Raw genomic sequence first — 17,782 nt, 5'->3', positions numbered from 1 at the left:
GAAATTTGAAATTATTAATTAAAATAAAAAACAAATAAATAAAATATTATTAGCATTAATATTTATTCCATTTTGTTGAAGAAGTAATTTAACAATTTCTATATTTTTAGACATAGTTGCAATGATAAGAGCTGTTTCAATTGATATACATAATTTTTATATTTTATTTTGAAATATAAAACAATTGAATTAAATTATAAATATACTAAAAATATATTTTTAGCATTAACATTAATTCTTTTTTGTTTAAGAAGCAATTCAACCACTTCTGTATTATTTTCTGATGCAAGCTTCCACCTGCAACTGCATATTTACCTGTGTTATTTACTTTTGCATTATTCATAAGTAAATATTTAAAACATTTAACTGATCCAAAAAATACTGCATAATCAATTAATGTAACATTTTCTTTATTAATAAATGAACATCTTTCATAAAGTGATGGTATAATATATTGATTAAATTTAAAATCATTTTGTGATGATATTTCGGAATATTCAAAAAGCATCAAACCAAAAGCCGACCAAATGCACCAGGTGAAGAGCAACTTTTAGAGTTATTAGAGCAAACTATTTTTAATTTAAATGAAAAAAACTTTGATGCTTCAATTGAATCAATCACTAACTTATACAAATCAGAACCTGATTCGCCCTATTCTTTTAATCTTGTTTTATGCAAACTTATTTATTCTGCATTTGTATCAAGTCTGAAAAAGCCAGGTCTTTTTATTAATTTTATTGTTTCACTTATGAGCAAAGAGGAAAATGATCAATTAATTTCGATTTTAAGTAAATATCTTTTGAAATTAGAATCTCAAGAATCATATTACCTTCTTGAAAAAATGATTAAGCGAGGATTAATTGAACAATATTTCATTAAAAACAAAAGGACATTATATTTTTCACATTATAAAACAAAAAAGCAAATTGATGAATTAATATCATCGAATCCATTTGATACCTTTTTTGTTAAAAATATTGATAATATATCAAAGAATGATTGGGAACTTCATAAACAATTAATTAAAGAAGGACATAATCCAAATGAAATTGCGAAAATAATTCGAAAGTTTATCGATTTCATCATTTCGAATTATTTTAGCAATTTCATTTGGATTATGTCCTTCCTTAATTAATTGTTTATGAAGCTCCCAATCATTCTTTGAAAGTTCTTCATCGTTATCTGTAAATAATTTATTGATTAAGTCATATTCAGTTTCATTCTCAATTCTAGTTATTCTATGTGCAAAATATTTTGATTGAAATCTTTTAACAATGTTTACATCAATTAAGTTTAATTCGATCATTTTCTCTATTATATAATATGTTTCTTGTGTTTTGAATTTAGAAATATGTTTACAGAAAATATTTATAATTTTTGGTATATCTTTGTTTATTTCTTCTTCTTTGATTTGGATAGATTCCAAATAATTCAAATAAATATTTATATTGTTTTTCCGAGTTGAAAATGATTTATAGACAAGATTACTAATGATACCATTAAATGAATATGGATAATTTATATCAAATAATTTAATTGTTTTTTGAATTGATAAATCATAATTATCTTCATTTAAATTAAAAACGATTTGCTCTAATTCAATACTAGTAGATAAGCAACTAGGGATTTCTTCTTTGTCAGTAGAACAGGTAAATTTTTGGTTTTGTGCGGAAAGCATGTTAAAATAGCACTTTTATGTGACATATCATGTGAAAATTTTTTGGTTCCTACCAAATACGTGTCAACATTTTCATAAACTAGTTAAATATACAAATTGAATGAAACTGGGCCTTTATGTAACAAAATGCTTCGCGAATGGGATGCAATTGAAGTATGCTACAAATATGATGAATACAACGAATTATCAGAAGCCAAAAAAATAGGTGATGAAATGCTGCATGAATGTTTGAATCAAAAGTATTTAGAAAATATGCCATATATTCCTTCAACGGGAATAATTACACAAAAGTCACTGTTTTCATTTTGCTCATCACAAGAAGATTTGTCGAAAGCAATAGTTCCACTTAATTATAATTCTGAAAGATGTGTTGACGTAACAAACGAGGAAGAGGAAGAAATTCACGGCTGGGGATGGGAACCTCCAGCAAAACCTATTATTGAAGAACAGGATTAAGTTTCGTTGAAAAACAAGTCTGTTTAAATTAATAATTTTTTATTTTAAATGAAACATTAAAAGCAAAGCTCGGGAGAACAATAAATTTTAAATGTATGTAACAATCAAAACTTATTTAATATAGATAAAAAAATTGAATGATTCAATAAAAAAAATTAAAATATATTTTATTACAAAAGCAAAGTGTGTAACAAAAGCTGAAAATTTTAAGTTTACATGAATGCTGTTAAACTTCATTATAAATTGATTTTTATTCATCAATTGTTGAAGCTAAAGTCATTCTATCTCTGCTTTACAATAAAAGTGCTACAGCAAAATTTGAATTGAAATTTGTATCGGCAAATTTCTCATGAGTCAGCCAAACATCGATCCAAGCTTAATCCGATTAGTAGAGCCATGCGTTTATGAAATACCAATTGGATTTGTTCCAAATATGCGTGTTCCAGGAAGGTTTTATGCCACACCAGAGATGGCTGAACTTGCATTTAAAGAACTACAAGACTGGATTTCAAATCCTACAACCGGCCTCCCATCAATAGTTCAGATTGCTTATGTTGCAACTTTACCAGGTATTACTGATGCTTCAATTGGGATGCCAGATATGCATTCTGGCTACGGTTTCCCAATTGGTGGTGTAGCTGCTTTTGATACCAGTGATCCTTCTAGCATCATCTCACCAGGTGGTGTTGGTTATGATATTAATTGTGGTGTTCGTTCTATTTCTACAAATCTTACACTTTCTGATGTTACACCAGTTCTCAAGGAACTTATTGATGCCATTAATCGTAACATTCCTACTGGTGTTGGAGGTAAACGGAAGAAATTTATCACCAAATCCGATATTCCCGATATTCTTACACAAGGTTCAAAATGGGCTGTTTCACATGGATATGGTGTCCAAGAAGATCTAGACAATTGTGAAGAAGGTGGATGTGTTTCATATGCAGATGCAAGTTTAATCACAGATCGAGCCAAACTTCGAGGTCTTGATCAACTTGGCACCTTAGGCGCTGGCAACCATTATGTTGAAGTCCAAGTTGTGGACACGATTTATAATGAAACCGCCGCAAATGTTATGGGGTTATTTAAAGGCCAAGTCGTTGTAATGATACACACAGGCTCTCGTGGCTTAGGGTATCAAGTGGCCGACGAATTTATCAAGGAGATGGAGTATAAATTTAAAGATTCAAATCTTCCAGATCGTCAACTTTGTTCAGCGCCATTACAAAGCGAAGTTGGCCAACGATATCTTCATTCCATGGGTGCAGCCGCTAACTTTGCGTGGTGTAATCGCCAAATCATAACACATTTTGTACGTTTAGCATTTAATGAGATCTTTCAACGGAACGATCTTCAACTTAATTTGATATACGACGTTGCTCATAACATTGCTAAGATCGAAAAACATGTCATAGATGGCGTAGAAAAGGAATTTATTGTCCATCGTAAAGGTGCGACCAGATCATTCGGACCAAGTCGAACAGAAATACCAACGAAATATCGACAAATAGGACAGCCAGTCTTAATCGGAGGCTCGCTCGGTACTTCTTCTTACATATTGGTTGGATCTGATGAGAATAAATCATTTGGATCAACTTGTCATGGAGCAGGAAGAACGATGTCGCGGTCAAAGGCAAACAGAGAAATCAGCGCCGACAAGATCAAGAACGAGCTGGAGCAAAAGGGTATCGAGCTGAGAGCGGCCAACGCTAAAACGGTGACAGAAGAGGCGCCGGAAACATACAAAGACATCGAGCAGGTGGTGGAGGCTTGCGAAGCCGTGGGGCTGTCAAGCAGAGTGGCGAAGTTGGTGCCAATCGGCGTGATCAAAGGCTAGAAAAAAATAATAAAATGTAATAGAGAATGAAGTAAAAACTTATAGACAAACAACTTTCGTTTTTACTTATGGAGTGCAGACTCAAAATTTGCCAAAAGATTTTTATCGATTATGTAAAATTTGGTGATGATTTATAATGCTAAGTGTGAAAATCATCATGACTTTTTATCATGAATGTTTTATATGTGTATTGCTATAAATTGGTTTCTTATTGACTGTATTAAGTCAATGATGTTATTGCAAAATAAATCGTTTTAAGAAGAGGATGTTGATCTTTTACTTAAATTGTTTAATGCCCAGAACTTCGGCTGATTTAAGCCATTTCAAAAACATGGGAATAAAAGATGATAATAAAATTCAGAAAACAATATTTATATTAACTAATGATAAAAATTTAAATCGTTCTGAAGTTTCCGATTTATGATCGAAAAGAAAAATATTACTGAACTTTTATTTATAAGATGAATATGCAAAATCCTTTTAACTTTGCAACATCATCATCATGAAATGTTTTGCATGAATGTCGCCGCCATTCCTCGGTAGCTCGGGTTATTAAGCAATTGCCTAAAGTATCTATCTAATCCGTATTGCTTCATAATTGGTGCGCAATCTTTGTAATTGCTTATTAAAGTCAGCACTTGTATGATCGAAGGTGTTAATTCCGGGTTTGTCGACATCATATTTGTCAATTTTGGAATAAACATTTTATAAGAAGACGAATTAATTATTCTTACGAACATATCTATGAACACTATACAAGATTGCAATAGGTCAGCTCTTGTTTCAGTGTACATATACTTTAAATATGTATATATGAAATTAGCTTTTTCTAATTTCGTTGCTAATTCATTATCAACATTACATCTTCTTAATATTGTTGTGATTGTCGCAATAATAAATTGGTTTTTAGTTTCAATAAATTTAGTTAACATTTGTGGGAAATTAAGACTTTTAATAATGTCATTACGTAATGAATTATAACTAAATAATATTAATAAAAGTTTATACGTATGGACATATGTCGGTAAACCTGTTTTAGTCCAATTATCAATTAACGTTATAAATGTCGAAGCTGTTTCTACACGAGAAGAAGCAAAGTTTAATAAAACATTTGTCCATTTCGAATCAATCATTGATAAGTTAATTAATTCATAACATAATCGTTTAGATGGTGGAAATGCTATAACTCGAAGCATTAATGGATATAATGAATCACTTAAATTCTTATTCTTTAAATGATTAATGATCGCTTCGAAATCTAATGGACATTTTTCATTATAAACATATGCTAAACCTTTATAAACAACTCTTAAACATGATTCATCTGTAGATGATTGCATAATACAAAATGCTTCTTGAACAGATGAAAATCGTAATTTAGAAAATCCTTTTTCATTATTAATTAAATATAAGAATAATGTTATAAATTTAGAACAATTAAATGATGCAAATACATCAGAAAGTTCTAAAAATTTATCATAAATTACTATCGCAAATGATAATGAAGGATTTAATAATGTAAAATGTGATAATATATTAATCATTTCATCGGGGCGATAACGAATAGCAAAGAACATTTGTGAAAGAATTCGATCATCTTTAGAGATAACTCGAGGTTTATATTTAAATAAAATAGAATAAATCCGTATAATAGTATCATAATGTTCTAAATTATCAAGTGGAATATTATAAAACATTCGTTTCTTTAATGCTATTTCTAAAAAAGCTGGATCTCTTTCACATAAGATAACAATTGCTTTAAACACTGTGAAAACAGTTTCTTCAGGACTATTATTAATATAATGAAAACACATATCACTAAAAGGCTCATAAAAATTACTCGAAATCTTTTCAGCTAATTCGATTATATATTGATTAAATTGTGGATGTAATGTATTAAGTAAGATATCAAGATTTAAATTGAAACCTGCTTCATCAACTGATTTAGTGAAATCTAATTTACTTGCATTATAATTATAATTAGCTCTAAACTTTAATTCTTTCTTTTCTGGAAATATATCCATATTACTTCTTCGCTTTGGTAATTCTGCGGGTGTAAATGTCTTATGTTGAACTGTCGTTTCAGTTAAAAATTCGGGTTTAGATACTTGTTGTGTTGATGTTAATTCATTGTTAGTAGCAAATGGTGACGCAATGCTATTTGGTAATGTTACTTGTGACATTTGATTGTTCATTTGTGCGATTCGAACATTACGTGTAGCTGCAGATAATGTAATCTTTGGTATCGGCTTAAATTCGGGTTCATTCTTCTTTTCTTCTGGTTCTTCTTTCTTCTCTTCTTTCTTCTCTTGTTGTTCTGCGACATGTTGTGCATTAGCATTTACTTGTTGAATTTTCATACGTGTCGAAAAGTTTTTATATAAATTGGACTCTAAAAATTCTTTTTTGCCTTCTTTCTCATATTTCGCTAATAATTTATCAATGTTAATTCGACCATTTGGTTTCTTCTTTCCTTCAGCTGCTCGTTTTTCATCATCTTTTAATAGGTTTTCAGCATATGCTTTGACTTTGGAGGTCTTAGTGCCATCAAAGGAATATTTACCTTTTGCAAACTTAGCAAATAATTTTTCAAATGTCGGACGGTTTTCCGGTTTAGCTGACCAACATTTTTTGATGAGACGACGCATAGAGAATGACGTTTTGCTGAACTCAGGGCGCATATCAGGATTTTCTTGAACTGCTGAAGGTAAATCATGGATACGACTTGTCGCATAAATCGGATGTTCTTCAGCCATTTCATAAAGTAACATCCCAAATGAATACACATCATTGGGAAGCCCATAGTCTTTGGATAAAAGATTTTCTGGTGACATGTAGATGGTCGTTCCAACTCGACTTGTTAAAACACGTCCTGGCGCACAAATACATGCAGAGGATAAATTGTTGATACGAGGTAGCATTTTCTTGTCCATAGATATTGTTTGTGTACGAAGATCTCGATGAGCAACATGACGACTATGAAGATATTTCATGGCATGACAAATTGCAAGAGCAACAATGGTCTTGCGAGTGGATGAAAGTGTACAAATTTGTTCTTCGTATTGTGGAAAAGCATAATTCCTAAGATTTCCATTTGGTGAAAATTCTGTGATAATACAATATGGTGGTTCAACAGTATAGCCAACAAGAGGAGATACAAAGTGGGTGTTAGAACGAGCAAGGATGTAAACTTCTCTTGCATAATAAATCTCTTCTTTACCTTCAAATTCAGATGCTTTGACTTGTCTAATAAATACTTGTTTGCCAGTCTTTGATTCTGTTCCTGTCCAGGTGAGAAGATTTGGATCTTCTGTAATTTGTTGAGATAAATTGAAATTCGTAATATAACAAGCATATTCAGGGTAAAGCTCAAGAAGGTCATAAAGTGTCTTTGGGGTGTAGTAATTAAGGTCGCCGGAATTTTGCTGAGACATTTTGCCTTTTTTGCTTAAAAAAATTGAAGTATAACCGTTTATATCGTGGAGGTTTATTTTAAATTATGATTTACTAATTTACGAAAAATAAAATATTAATATCACATTATTTTCGTGACAACGGTATTATATATAATATATATTTCGAATTAATAATGAATTAATATCAATGAAAACGATAAATTTTTAGTTTTTCAGCAAAAACGAATAATAACGATAATAAATTCAATCATTTCTATTCAATTTTTCTGATAAAATATTGTGTGGTGGTTGAGGCAAACAGTGGCCACAAAATTTCCATCATTGAATATTTCAAAGCATGGCGCCAAAATTTAAACATCTTTATCTCATTAAATATGCAATATTTAATCAAAATATAATATTATCAGGTGTTAAATCATGTATATTAATTATGCTCTCACATAAATTATTAGAGATCATGAACGAATTTTCGAAAACTGTATGGAAAAATTGTAAATTTTTTTGCTGTCACTTTCATTTACTGTCATTTTTTTCCATGCATTTAAATAGTGTTTTTAAATAGTGATTCACTACATTTTGAATGAGATTTACCATAAAGTACACAAAAACCTGTTTTATGACAGCGGTTATTCTGAAAAAAATTAACTACATAATATTTTCATCATGGGAATGATGTTGAAAGAATTTTTTCTGAAAATATTTCGAATAATTAGATTCGCATCTGGTGGTTAATGATGGAGTTTGGTCAGAGATCAATACGTTTTCAAATGAATTTTTTATCAATTAATGTGTTTTAGTATTTCTATAAATTCATTCCAATTATCATATAATAAAGAGCAAGGACAACCCCCGCATTCTTTTTTGGTAATATTTTTATTACAAAAAAATACGAATTTAGATAAATGACAATAATTGTTTGCAAAAAAACAAAAAATTCACCTTCGACGGGATTCGAACCCGCAACCCCAGGATTAAAAGTCCTATGCTCTAACCGTTGAGCTACGAAGGTATTCGTACTTATTAAAATCAATTTATATGTAAATTGAAATATAAGAAAGAAACACAAAACAATCTTTTTCTTAATTGTATGATACTTACATAATAAAACATATATCATATTTATTTCTTATAATATATTCTACGCCCTCCTCTTCCGTAATAAAAACCTTCTTCCTTACATTTAATTTCTGATTTTGATAAAAGCAAATCCAACATATCTCCTCTCCTTAAATGAATTGCAAGCATTCTTGGCGTCATTCCATTTTTGTCTCTTAACACTTTATTTGCACCTGCTGCTAAAAGAATCTTTAAAACTCCTAAATTCTCTGATAGAACAGCAATATGTAGCGCAGTTCTTTTGAAATAAATGAATAAACATTAATAAATTTTAACAAACATTTTAAAAAATAAAGAAACATCTCTAACATCAAGATTAACATTTGTTGAAACTAAGTATTGCATGACTTCTTCATTTCCTTTATCGGCTGCTATATGAATTGCATTCCAAAAAACAAAAAATAAATTGAAATTCAAATAAAAAAACATCAAAAAAATGAAAAGAAACATTACCACAAATCAAAGGATTTGCACCTTTTTTTAAAAGAAATTTTACAATTTTTGGATGGCTTTTCATAACAGCAAAAATTAAAGGAGTTTGATTTGAAGTTGTTTTTACATCAACATCATCGATATCTTTAATGCATAACTTTAACATTTTCTTATTTCCATTATAACTAGCATAATGTAAAGGAAGTTCAAAAACATTAAATAAACATTAAATAATAAAAATTAAACATGAAATAAATTCCATAAAAATCATTACAAGATTTCCAATCACCTCCATGATTTATAAGCATTTCGAATATTTCTGTGTGATTATGTTTTGCCGCAAGTAAAATTGGTGTCCATCCTTTGATGTTTGGTGTTTGCTCAACAATTTTATTCGCTAATAAATAACTAACAAAATTAATATCACCAGATTCAACTGCGAAATGAAGTGGAGTGAAATTTTCGTTATCGTTCATATTGAGATTAAAATGTTTCGCTAATATCCATTGAAATAATGATAAGTTATCAAAGCATGCTGCATAATGAAGAATATTTCGCCCTTTATTATCTACTGATTGCATATTAGCTCCTTCTTTTTCAAAAAGTTCAAGAGTATCGATCTGATCAAAAGCTGCCGCAAAATGAATTGGTCCACGCCCTTTATTATCTTTTATATTAAGATTTGATTTGTAAATTAAAAGAGATGAAATGCATTTTTTTGAATTAAGATAAATTGCAATTGATATTAATGGTGGAGAATTACTAAGAACTGGTGGAACTTCCAATGTAGCTAACGATGGCCTAAAATCTGTTGCATTATTTAGTTCTAAAAGTGCCATTAATGATTCAGAATCATCTCTTACTAAAGAAGATAAGATTCTTTTTTCATTTGCATCCATCCCTAAGTATTTTTTTAACAGTGCTTGTTAAATATTTCACAGATAAAACTAAAACAAGATAAAAAATAAAATTTGGCAACAACAAATATCTCTAAGATATATTGATTTTTCTTGCTTGATTTTTTTAATATTAACAAGAAAATTTGACAAATTTATAGTTTATTTGGCAAACAAATTATTTTGCAAATAATCTATTCTTTTAAAAGAATCTTATCATATTTATTTCTAACCTGCAACTTCTGACCTTAACATGAAGAACTAAAAATATGTTTTTCAATTTTACGTTTCAAATTATATGTCCTAAAAATAATGACTTTTAGGTAAAAATTTTACTTAACTCAAAGAAGCCACCGAATGACGTAACCTTTTATTATTTTGGCAATTCAGAACCGTATATTGTCATCAGTTATTACATATTTAACAATATTTGGACATTTCTAGTGAATAATGAATATGCTGTGGTGCGTGTTCACCAATTTCAACACATTCATTTACAAAATCGAATACATTTTCAATTTCTAATTCATTTACGCAACCACACACAGTCACAAAATTTTTATTTTTTATGAGCTGAAGTATTTTTTCTTATTTTTGTTTTCTATAATATTAATTGACATTCTTCACATTATTATATTAAAAGCATTATTAAAGAATTAGACGAATTTTTAGTTATTCAAAAATATATTTCGAAATTTATGGAAACCCATCAAAAGCTAAAGAGAATAACTTTACAAAGCGAAGTATTGCTCCTGACCAAAACGATTGATATTGTCCACACAATAGTCGTCGTTAAGGTAATAAACTCAATAAATGTTTTTAGCAAAACGCGATTTATAAAGACAAAGAACAAATCTAAACAATACCTAAATTTGGTGAGCGAGTCTTGCAGTTTTGTAGCAACGCTTTTCGAAATCATCTTTACCAACAAACACCCTTGTATGTTTTGCTGTTCCCACAATCCCTTTTTCGTCAGATGCTTAATTTTCAAAATGAATACCATCTTTATCAATATCAACAATTCTTGATATAACAGAAACATTAGAGCCTAACCTTGAAATTCTTTGATAAAACAATTTCATTTTTGCGCTTATTGATGTTTGTCCACTAATAAGGCATGCAATCTCTACTGCTTTGCATGATGCTTCCTCCATTAACGATGAAACCACAGCAGTTGATAAAGCGTTTACAAAGCCGGCCTTTAGGTTTGTTGCAAGGTATACGTTTTTCACCTGAATTGTTACTTTTCCTGTAGAATCAGCCATATTTTAACGATTTGCGTCAATATCATATAATTACAATTAATTTAGAAGTATTTAGATATGGACATTAATACTTACACACATACATTAATATATTTCATTTAAAAATATGATATATCTTGAAGGAAATGTTTAATATGTCATTAAAAATTCATACCTCTTGAAATTAATGAAATTTAATAACTTAAAACATGTTTACCACCAACAAAGATGTCTCATTACGACCACCAGACTCAGTTTTATCGCGTTCATTCATTATATTATTTAAAAGTGACTTTATAATCATTTAAAGTGCCACCTTTTGTAGGCGCCTTTAATTATTGAAATAAAATTTCAGGTTAAATTGAAAAACCTCAAAAAAACAACAACAAATTTCTTATATATTAACCGTGTGATTTTTAACTTTTGTATTAGCCGATGTGTATTTGGTTAAGGCCTTCGACTATATCAGGTCTTGAATCATGAGAATTCTTCATTTGCTGCTCGTTTCGTCCATTACAAAGCAATTTAGTAACAGTAATATACCAGAAAGCCCATTCTTTACGACTATAAAAATATCAAATATGAAAAAGAGCCTTTGCAAAGAAGGACTTGCGCATGGGCACAATGCAGAAGATCCATTCGTTGAGATTCATAACCAGAATTTTGATATATTTAACAAGAATTCTATTTTCTTTAAACCAGTTTATTTCCAGATTTCTTGGCTCGTACAGAGAACACATTAGTTGTGCTTCAAATATTTAATGTCAAATTAAAATTATCAGTATCATATTTTACAATTACCCAAAATAAATCCTTTATAGCCAGTATGCTGACTGAAGGTAATACTTTTTTCAATGATATTAGTGGTTTATGTCAATATTTTTCAGAAAAAACCACTTTTTCTTCAGAAATTTTTGTTGACCAATTACGAATTGAAAACATGCGAAAAGAAAAAACATAAAAACGTTTTAATTTTTGTTATATTTTTCATAAATTCCTTTCAAATATTATATGATAATAATTCAACATTAATAATAACAAATTTAAATGATTTTACTGAAATTGATCAATATAAAAGTATCACGAAATTTGTAAACATTAGTGAAGGAATTTATTCGATTCCAGGTGGTGCATTTTCAGGATGGCCATTAGTTATTTCAGTTAATTTTGGTAATTCTATCTCAGATATTGGAGGTTATGTGTTTTCGTCATGTTCTAATTTAGAAAGGATTATATTTGGCGGAAATGTTACAACAATTAGTGGTTCAGCATTTTCATTGTGTTCATCAATCGACAGCATTACAATTCCAAATTCAGTCACAAAAATTGGGAGTTCAGCATTTTCATCATGTTCTAATTTCAGAATATTAACACTTGGGTTTGGAATAAGAGAAATTGGAGAATCAGCATTTGGTAATTGTAATTCACTTGAATGCATTTATTATTATGGAGATACAGAACCAAGTTTTGGAGATAATACATTTTATAATGTTACAGCAAGTGTTATCACATATCCAACATATGTAGGATGTAGATTTGGAAATTTAGATGTTTACAAAGACAATGCAGAAGGAAACTGCAGCCCGATTGCAACAATTTCATTTTCTTCATCACACACATTCAGTCGAAGTAATACATTTTCTGATTCAAATACATTTTCGGCTCCGCATTCATTCAGTAGTAATAATACATATTCAAAATCGAATACATTTACTGAATCATTTCAAGATGATTTAACGAAATCTTTTTCATACTTATTAACGGTCACATTATCTATTACACATTCGTTTACTTATTATGAAATGCAAACGAAATCGCTTTCACTAATTGCAATTAATTCTTCGTATATTTATATTGAAACAGAATTTATATATTATGATTACACAGTTATTATTTATTCGACATATTATATTTATTATTCGAACTTCTTTACATTTATTTATAATAACGAATTTCAAACAAATGACAACAAAACAACAATTATCATAATAATCGTTTGCGTTATTGTTGTTGTTATTATTATTATAATTTCATTATTAATTATATTATTGATTCGAATTAAAAATAAAAAAGAAGAAATTGCCGAAAATGAAATTTCAGAACAACAAAATGATAATAACCAAACAACAAACACATTCACAACAGGAATATCTATATCAAATATTGAAGAAGATCCTTTTGCAGATGACTTCAAAGAAGATAAATTTATTGTGCAAATGTAATTAAGATAAATAAATAATAAAATATTGTGTGTTCTAAAGTAAATAATTTTTAGTTTCGTGTTTTTTGTTTTTAAAAAACTTCTGAAATCAGATGGTGAGTACCACTAACACAAACATGTTTTTTCGAAAGTATTGAAAAAATTGATTTTGATCGTACCCCTTAAAACTCCCAAAACATATGTTAGTTTTAGAAAATTTAAGTTTATGAGTATTTGCGCTCATTTAATTAAATTCAATGATGCTTCGATTGAACTCATTATTACATTTATACTAAAATATCATTTACAAAATCAAACACATTTTAATATTTATTTATATTATTTAATTGTAATCACTTTCATCAATGTTACACAATAATTTCGCTGTTTTCTTTATCCAACTAGTTAATGATGACTCGCTCATTATATTTTTAAAAATTTTCGGTCTTACATCATTTTGCCCCCACATTGCAACCATTGGAAATTCATCATTATTTGGCGCATATTCCGGCATACTATTTAATGATGCATCGATTTCATAGAATCTCAAGTTCTTAGTTAAGAGCATTTTCGCTACTTTTGCATAAGTATTTAAAGCAAATGGATTTGAAACAGATCTAAAATTCGACATATAAAGAACAGAACATTTGTCGCCGGGAATTTTCAATGGAAATTGTGTAGCATTTAATGGTATTATATGTCTAAACATTCTTTTTGTACTATTTACATGAATAATTGTGTCATATTTGTCTCCTTGAACATTGGATATAAATTGTTGTAAAAGTTTAATGGAAACAACATCATCATCAACAAATAAATAACAACGTTTGTTCGGTTTGAGAATCACATAACTTTGATTGTTTGGTGATGTTCGGCATAGCTTAAGAAACTCATGGTCACGATACCAATTAGCATATCCTAAAACATAATTCGGTGGAAGTAAATATGAAATTTGATCAAGAATTTCTTCATTAGATTGAGTAGTATAACCGTCGGAAACCGATAGGAAAAGTGGAGAATTTGGAGAATGGAAAGGAAACGGAGGCGTGATGCCAATTTTAGCTTTAGTCCAATCTAAAATGGATTCTGGAGAACCAAAAAAACGTGAAATTTCACGTTTTTTGTTGTTAACTAATGAAACAGAATATCGCCCTATAGAATGAACTAGAGAAATAGGGTCGTCACGAAGCTTAAATGCTAAGGTTGGTATAACTTTGTCGTTGACATCATTGTTTTGATAAATAAGTGTGTAATTTTTCTGGAAATAACTACGATTTTTGATTTCTTCTGGTTTATCAATTTTATAATAAATAGGATTTAGTAGTGAATTAAGAATAGAAGTAAGATCTTTATACGTGAGGTTTCCTGTTATTAAGGAAACAAAGAAACCATTTTGAAATAAAGCAAAATTCGGATATTCATATTTCAATTGTCGTCTGATTAGTTTAATTACTTTTTGCCCTTGGCTTATGCAAATTGATGTATGACTTGGTAAATGTGACTTCATTTCATTGAACATATTATTATAATGTGAAAAATATGTATTTTTCATTCTTGAAATCAGTACAATTGCAGCTTTACTGGATGCAGCTTCTCCATAACAGCCAAATACAGAATATATAAGGAAAATGATGGGAAACATAAGATTCTTCCATAAAAATTAGGCTTCAGATTGAAAGTTTTCAGTTTTTTTTGTTTCTTTATTGAATTTCATTCGAAAACATAAGATAACTTAATCACACGACATATTTGCTTTTTAAAACTATAATGTTTATGAAATTAAATTCCAAGAAAACATTTTTATTATTCATTGATAACAAATATAAGTTCAAAAGCATTCAACTTATAATTAAAATCTTTTTATAATTTTAAATTATTTATTTGCAAATTTTCATTCATGTTTAAATCCATTTTACTCAAAAATATCTTTCAGATAAATTTTCATACTTTTCCACTTAGTATTTCGTTAGCACAATGTATGTATGCTTGTTCAGCCGCTGCCACCTTTCCATCTTTCACTACAGTCATTATTCCCTCTTTCACCAATTCCTTTACATAGTTATCTTCATTTAAATCGATTTTCACTTCTTTTTCTTTCATTACTTTTAACATTTCCAATGTATTTGTCACATTTTCTTTATCAACAACAAAATTCATAAAATTGTTTTTGACGTTCTCTTTCGTCATATTAAATGCGTCGTTAAATGTTTTCCCATTTCGCATTAACTCATGAACAAAAGCAAAGTGTTTCCCATTTCCCCCAAAGCGTTCAAACATTCGCTGTTCTTGTGCTGGCTTAAACATTGGTAAAAATGGAACACGCGCATCTTCAAGTTCAAATTCGCCAACTTTGAACAAACGGAAGTTCGTATTATGCTCCGAATAATATTTAAGTTGTTCCAAAAGATATAACTCGTCACTGACTTCAATGATAATTCCGTAATGCGTTGAGTCGTGTTGCGATTGTTGTAATGAACGTAGAAAACCTGAATAAATGGTGTTGGAAAGTGTTGTGTTGACTTTGAAAAGGTTTTCGGGTGAATTAATGATGATAATTGGTCGGAACGATTTGGATATCGCTTCAAATCCTTTGAACATAAAGTTGATGGAGATGTCTGGCTTGTCGGAAATGGGTGAAATAAGTCGGAGAATGGAGTTAAGACAGTGTAAAAGTTTGGTATCTTTGATTGAGTGTGATTCTAATTTGGAATTACGAACCTGAAAGACATGGGTAAGGGACTTGAGAAGATCAATTGACTCTTGGATACTTTTCTGACGATAAAGATGACCATCAAACTTTTGGAAGCTGTGGATAAGAGAATGTTTAATTAACTCAATAATATCGGAGTCTGTAGAGAAGTTGTGAAGCATTTGGAAATCAAAGTTGATGACAAGGCGATTCTCTGTTAAGACCTTATTGGAAAATTCTAATAATCCTCTTGATTTTCCAATGCCTTTGGGGCCATGTATAACAAGGATTTCGTTATGATTTTCTAGTGATTGGAAGGTATTAAGTGTATTTAAAAATTCTGTATTATAAATATATGGAAGTGGAAGATCACTTATTTCATCTTCTTTTTTGTTTCTAAATATGAGGTATAAAGCAATACCTATTATAATAAGTAAAATGGTAATCATAATCTTCTTAGGCTTAGAAATGCTTTTTTTCTTCATTTTGGTGTTTATTTCACATAACATGTCTCAATGCTGAAAATTGTAGTACAATTGCTACAAAAACCATGTTTTACAATAGAAATCTCAAAGGATTTAACTCTCGAACAACTCACTCAAGTTCTTGTTTCGCAGTATGGGTTTTCACCCGATTCTGATTACAAATTTATTTGCAATGGTTTGATTTTAAAAGATCCTAACCCTCTTTCAAATATACAAGAAAATTCAAGAATTGTTGTCTATGAAAAAAAGCGTCAGATAGAAGAAGAGAAAATTCCAAATGCACAGCAACCTATAATTTCAACAGAAGTAAAGGAAGAAACACCAAATTCACAGCCCATAATTTTAACAGAAATAAAGGAAGATGCACCAATGCTACCAGAAATACAAACACATCAAGAAGAAAATGAGATAGTTGAAAATCCACAAGAACAAAATGAACAAAATATTGAGAATTTACGGCAGCTCATTGATATCTTTGATGATAATTATGGCAGACTCCATTTAGATGCATTATACGACAAAGATCTTAATTGCTTTGCGCAACATAAAGAAATCCAACGTATATCAGAATTTATAGACATTAACCCAGCGCTACTAAGTGTTGTTCGAAAGAAAGCAGAAAAATCATATAAAAATGGATTTGATAATAATTTGCTTAATCTTGAAAACGCTTTTTTCCTTGCAGGCATTAGTCCATTTCTTTTTCAAGAGACAATTGATGATGATGATGCATCAATTGAATTGCTCACAAATGAAGAAAGAAAAGATTTTGATACATTAATGAGACAAGGGAAATCGAGGCATGATGCACTTAAAAAGGTTTTGAAAAAGAAAGAATAAAATAAAGAATTCATGTTAGAACATTTTCATAATAAAAATACATAAATCGAAATGTAAAAGATCTTTAATAATATTTAACAATGTTCTATGCATATTTTGACTTATATTAAAGTAAAAAATCAAAGAAACAAATAGATAATTTTAAAACATTCGCAATAAATATGAAATCAACATTTTTTTTTTCTTTTTTTTCCTGTAATATGCGAAATACATTAATTTTCTCTTATTTGTATTATTTTTATGTATTAGATTGTTTTCGATCATTTTATCAATAATATACTTCTTGTGATTTGATATCATAAATATATTTATTGAAAAATTCAATGATTACTGTGGTATTTTTATATGTTTCTTCTTCTGCTTGAATTGATTTCAAATAATTTATATGAATAGAACTTTTTGTGAACATAATGCAAAATAAATTAAACTAAAGAAGGAATTGATGTTAATGCAAAAACTATTTATTCGAATAATTTGGAATATGTTTTAATAA

General features: G+C 29.2%; 5 protein-coding genes across 5 annotated transcripts; 3 read left to right on the top strand and 2 right to left on the bottom strand.

Moving 5' to 3' along the window:
- Positions 1–1,804: 1,804 nt before the first annotated feature.
- Positions 1,805–2,134, top strand: GO595_003370 (uncharacterized protein; the record flags this gene model as incomplete). The annotated part of the gene is made up of 1 exon (XM_067916383.1): positions 1,805–2,134. One exon carries the CDS (start codon positions 1,805–1,807, stop codon positions 2,132–2,134), a length of 330 nt encoding a protein of 109 aa, XP_067777171.1.
- Positions 2,135–2,483: 349 nt separating this feature from the next.
- Positions 2,484–3,971, top strand: GO595_003369 (RtcB family protein; the record flags this gene model as incomplete). Its single annotated transcript, XM_067916382.1, has 1 exon — positions 2,484–3,971. The coding sequence occupies one exon, from the start codon at positions 2,484–2,486 to the stop codon at positions 3,969–3,971; it is 1,488 nt and encodes a 495-aa protein (XP_067777170.1).
- A 500-nt stretch (positions 3,972–4,471) lies between these two features.
- On the bottom strand, positions 4,472–7,405 carry GO595_003368 (TKL family protein kinase; the record flags this gene model as incomplete). The annotated part of the gene is made up of 1 exon (XM_067916381.1): positions 4,472–7,405. The coding sequence occupies one exon, from the start codon at positions 7,403–7,405 to the stop codon at positions 4,472–4,474; it is 2,934 nt and encodes a 977-aa protein (XP_067777169.1).
- Positions 7,406–15,216: 7,811 nt separating this feature from the next.
- GO595_003367 (uncharacterized protein) lies at positions 15,217–16,413 on the bottom strand (the record flags this gene model as incomplete). Its single annotated transcript, XM_067916380.1, has 1 exon — positions 15,217–16,413. The coding sequence occupies one exon, from the start codon at positions 16,411–16,413 to the stop codon at positions 15,217–15,219; it is 1,197 nt and encodes a 398-aa protein (XP_067777168.1).
- A 66-nt stretch (positions 16,414–16,479) lies between these two features.
- Positions 16,480–17,289, top strand: GO595_003366 (uncharacterized protein; the record flags this gene model as incomplete). Its single annotated transcript, XM_067916379.1, has 1 exon — positions 16,480–17,289. The coding sequence occupies one exon, from the start codon at positions 16,480–16,482 to the stop codon at positions 17,287–17,289; it is 810 nt and encodes a 269-aa protein (XP_067777167.1).
- Positions 17,290–17,782: the final 493 nt, after the last annotated feature.

This window comes from Histomonas meleagridis (assembly GCF_020186115.1).
Source record: "Histomonas meleagridis strain 2922-C6/04-10x chromosome Unknown contig_20, whole genome shotgun sequence".
In the NCBI taxonomy this organism is placed as follows: domain Eukaryota; phylum Parabasalia; order Tritrichomonadida; family Dientamoebidae; genus Histomonas; species Histomonas meleagridis.
Note: the sequence above shows the minus strand (reverse complement) of the source record. Positions and strands in the feature narration are given on the sequence as shown.